At 49.7% G+C, this 4993-nt stretch overlaps 1 protein-coding gene across 1 annotated transcript; it reads left to right on the top strand.

Moving 5' to 3' along the window:
• Positions 1-3928: 3928 nt before the first annotated feature.
• On the top strand, positions 3929-4688 carry PHYSODRAFT_343228 (hypothetical protein; the record flags this gene model as incomplete). The annotated part of the gene is made up of 2 exons (XM_009541773.1): positions 3929-4494; positions 4664-4688. 2 exons carry the CDS (start codon positions 3929-3931, stop codon positions 4686-4688), a joined length of 591 nt encoding a protein of 196 aa, XP_009540068.1.
• Positions 4689-4993: the final 305 nt, after the last annotated feature.

Here is a 4993-nt window from a genome sequence, read left to right as displayed (position 1 = left end):
CCCCCCCCCCCCCCCCCCCCACAGACCCGTGCTGGAACAAAGGCACGTTAAACGTATACCGTTTAGGTGGGCGCCCGATAACGCGCTGCCTAGGCGAAGGACCGCACTGGCCTGATAACCGCCGTGCACAATACCCCCCGTGTAGGCACGATAACGCCACACAAGCCCCAGGAAACGCCGGCCTGATAACGCCGCACGCCCAAGGCTCGACGCCCTACGACAAGGAACAAGCGTCAACACAAGAACCCCCCCCCCCAACTCTGAAGCCTGCGAAGACTTGGGCCTGTATTTCGAAGATACCCTACTCCAACAACCGGGAATATGTCGCTCGGCGCGACCGCTATCCAGACGCGCCGAGTTTGTGCGAGATCGCATTCGCGAGATTTCTGCGAGGGCGCTACTCCACAGCATGGTTCTCGGCATTGAAACAATCAAACAACACCGTCACATCGATGGTATTTGGCAGCTACTCGTGTCATGGGAGTCCCTTGAGAGCTTGGCAGCTCAAGTTCATGTGCCCGTTGCTGCCTACGTCCAGACCTGCGAAGACGAAGCATTTCAAGCGGCGTTCGCAGCTCTCGGCCAGTGACCTGCAGCCGGACACTGAGTCAGTGGCCAAGTTGAAGCTCCAGCGTATCCTTAGGGGGGCAGTGTGGTGATTATTCAGGATTACTCTGGCTCTTGTTGCCTGCAGCGATTACTCGAAGTTTACTCTGGTAGTTTTGTTGGTTAGCGCCAACCATTAGATGCAGCCTCTGTAGAGCTAGGTTGTAGAGCAAAGAGCTTCTGCTTCATGCAGTCTCTCACTTTGCATTTTAACTTGCAATCAACAAGCACCTCAAGCAACAAGCAGCGGAAATCGACACAGGGAGATCAGTTACGGGATATGTGCTCCAACTGAATGGCTACAGCTTCGGCTTCTAGAGCAAGAAGCAGGATCGTATCACGGATGATACGTGTAAGTCGGAACTGGTTGCGGCCAATAAGAGCGTCGAGGACCTACTGTGGGCGCAGAATCTGTTCACGGAGATAGGCATGAAGCCAATGGTCCCGGAGCTGCATTGTGATAATCAGAGCACGCTAAAAGTGTGTGAGCACGTCGGAAACTATGACGGTGTGAAGCGGCTAGCAAAGATGAGTCTCAAAATTGCTGAGCTTGTCGAGGCTAAAAGAATTGTCGCTGAACTAGTTCCTACGGCAGACAACATGGTAGACATGTTTACCAAGGAGCTCGGACCACAGCGATTTGAAAGGCTGAGGGAGCTGCTTGGAGTCGAGGACGTAGTTGAGGCGGTTGCACATGCATGCCTGCCAGCTCGGCATAATCGAGTTGGAGGCCAGGATATGAGTTCCGGGGGAGAATGAGAGTTAGAGATCGGACGCGGTCGTACTCTACTCTCGCGTAGTCACTCATGTCCTGGCCGTGTGCTAGCTGGATGCTAGGAGTCGGCTTACAAGCCTGATTGATGGGTTGTATGGTCAAAGGGGTTTTTAGGCTCATGTTTTCCTCCTCGTGTACGGCACGTATAGGAGTCATGCGTTGTAGGCATGTGTTGAATGAATCACTCTGAGTTTTACTCTACAATCGACAAGTGTCTTCCTGTCTCTTTGCCACTCACTCGCAGCGCTAAAGCTGCTACGTACAACTAACGAATCTTGACTCGACAAATTTGAAAATGAACTGGACCAGCCTCCATCCATCTTGAGAAGTCTAAAACACTTGGTCAATCGACATCACTTACTGTAAATTGACCTAAGACATGGCGGACCCGAATTAATCCTGTTTGGGCTGGGCTATCAGCACTTCGTCGCTTCTTATCCCAGTATAAAATATTCAGATACGATTTTTTTTACCGTTAGATACGCTTTATATCGTTAGATACGTTTTTTTGCGGCGGCGGCGGAATTCCTGTGCCATTCTTCATGACGAAAACTTCTCCAGATAGCGTGCATGCTCTTAACCCTTCTAGCCCCAGACCTTATTCTGTATCTACAGAATCAGCATTAGACTTAGTTAAAGTATACTTCAAAACCTGTCAAAGATTTGCTGTTGGAAGCCCTTTCGCATCTTGCGGTCAAGCGCTGGGTACATTGTGCACAGAACAGCTACGAAAGTGAACAAAACATGCTCAATGTATCCACCATATGCCGAAATGGCGAGCTTCTATTGGTCGTGGCGAGCGTAGAGCACGCTCAAAACCTGCTACATGGTAATACCTTGCAAGGCTGCTAAGGCAGCATACTTCGGCTCCAGCCACCCATCTTCGGCACGTCGCGATAAACGCGGAGGAAGAAATCTTCCCGTCCTAACTGACGTAGTGAGGTGGAACTGGGCGAATTCTTCCTTGTGCTTGACATTAGCGCATCATTAGATTTCTTTAGCCCACCTAACAAGCTTGTTACGATTTTCTCTCTGACAACACCAGGGAGCTTGCATGCTCAATAGCCCGTAATGACACGCACTACACACAGTTCCTCTTGTACGAAACAGGACAATATATGATATTCATGCCAACGTCTACTTCTTCCTCTACATGCGCACGCTCTTCAATGTTCGCGCCAGCCGTGGGTCATCTTCGCCATTTTGGCAGCCTCCGCTTTGCTCTGTAGCCTCTGGCACTGCCGCTTCATTCCTGCCGCTTTTATCGGTAGCCTCCGTCGTAGCCTCTGTCCCTTCTTCTGTAATCTTTGGTGTAACCTCATCACGCGGAGAGCTTCTTCTGTAGTATCCGCCGTAGCATCTACCGCTTCTTCTGTAGTCTCCGGTGTAGCCACACCATGAGGAGCGCTTCTTCTGTAGCCTCTTGAGTAGCCACTGCATCAGCTACAATATAGCGGTAGACTCGGCTGTAGCCGGCTTCGTAGGAACCGATGAGATTGTACGCTGACTCCGCAATCGATCTGCCAATCGGGCCACACGCGAGAGCTCATAGCGTCGTCTGGGTCGGATCACCAGGTCTGGTAATCAACATCACAACGTAGAATCAATATACCACTAGTACAATGTTACAGAGCAAAGTACACGCTCTCGCTTACCCTTAGATCACAATGGCGCAACTAACAGTGCCGCGGCGTCTTTGGGCGGTCCTCTTCGGCCGATAACAATGAACAAGCCGGCTGTCACCCACCAGCATCCTAAGTGTCTCCATATTTTTTTTCGGGAGGCTCATCAACGTTACTAGTAACTTATGCCAATTTCTAATGGTTAGAAAGCCCTTTACTTAGGTAGGCCATTTCAAACTGCCTTTAATCAGTTTGATTTGAATCAAATAACAAACTGACCCATCCATAAACGTCGTTGCGAGGGGTCTTCGAAGCTCCCTTAAGTTCCGCCGACAGGTAGGTCGTGTTCAACTGGCCCATATCAATAGTGCCTGTTTCAGGGCTTGCCTGGAGAGGTTTCCATAACCTGCCTCGCATAACCTTATTCATGCGCTCCACTCTATTGTCCATCTTCTTATTACGATTGTCTTACAGAAGCGGTGCCATAGTTTCTGACTACCCGGTACATTATATTTTAAATCCTCTCTAGCTCCTAATAATTTATCAATGAGAACTGCGAATCTCCGGGCCTCATGGCCCGGGTCCCGTTATTAATAAAATAAGTACCTAACAGTAGGTGCTTTTGTAAGCGATTTTTGCCCCGTGAGTTGTTGTTCAAGCTGTCAATATTGTATATTGTAGCGTTTCTCCGATATATCTTACGCACTGTATCATTTTTTTTAACTATGATGTTGTAGTGACACATTAACGATGTGGCGCAAACAGTGGGATGACGTATCTAGCCAGTACTACCTCATTTGACATTCGGCAATCCAAGAGGCGCAGTCATGGAGCGGGATGTGTGGTACAGGTTTGCAGACATGTCCGTTTCTCTGAACAATGAAGTTGCTAATATTGGTGACTTTCGAGAAACGTTGCTTGCCGCATGTCCACAATCCTGGGAGATGTCCGTCCAAGCCAAGTAAAAATCTACGCGTCTCCGGAGGCTGACGTCAGGGAAGACCAACCTCTTGACTATCTGGTGAAGGTCAACGGCTATGGGATGAGCGAGCATTACCCGCTCGTCGTGAGGATAGCACCTACAGGCTTCCCGGGGGATTCTACTGGTTTGGCGCGCGAACTGCGTCACATGCTGAAGCGCGAGCAGTTGCTGGAGGGAGTCTACGATTCGTTCCGGAAAACCCCCATTACTCTCTTGGCATCTCCAAGAGTTTCGGGGAAGACGACGTTACTAAGATCATTTGCTCGCCGATACCCTGGTGTCAATTGCATCTACGTATCGTTTCTTCACGATTCGCCAGCGACCGAGCTGCTGTTGACGTGTGGGATCGACTTCGTTCAGAGGGTATCACGTCTCAGTGTTGAGGAAACCCATGTTATCATGATCGATGATGCCCAAGCTCAGTACGACGACAAAGCCTTCTGGGATTTGTTTGCCTGCACCACCATTTCGTGGTTGCCAGACAACGCCCGCTTTATTATCTCGGCAACGTACGCAATGGAGAGTTTGGTACGACTTGGATCGGTCCATATATTTGGCCCAAGCAATTTCATGCTGAGTGACGAAGAAGCACGAGCGTTTTTGGAGTCGCCAACTCATGGATTGCCTATGAAAATGAGGGTCAACCGAAGCGATTTCGTTGATGTGGTGGTCCGCGAGTGCGATGGTCTCGTCGGTGCACTGAAAGAGTCTGTTGATGCTATGGTAAGCTATTTTGCCAAGACCAGACGCCCCTCTGAAGTCGAGCTTATGGAGTACCATTTGTCCACGGAATTTCTTGAGCAAGTGACGCAGCGTTTTGGAGGTAGCGATGCACCCCATATCAGCGTACAGAAGCGGGAATTTCTGGCTAAGTGTCTCGCCATGTCTCCAAATCCTGTGTCGCTGGTTGCCCAGCAGAACATCGAATGTATCGAGGAACTAAAAAAGTATGGAGTTCTTGTCCAAGAACATGACAAAGTTGTGCGATTCTCTTCTCCGTTGGTGTAT

The sequence above is a fragment of the Phytophthora sojae genome (genome assembly GCF_000149755.1).
Source record: "Phytophthora sojae unplaced genomic scaffold PHYSOscaffold_32, whole genome shotgun sequence".
Taxonomy (NCBI): Eukaryota; Oomycota; class Peronosporomycetes; order Peronosporales; family Peronosporaceae; genus Phytophthora; species Phytophthora sojae.
Note: the sequence above shows the minus strand (reverse complement) of the source record. Positions and strands in the feature narration are given on the sequence as shown.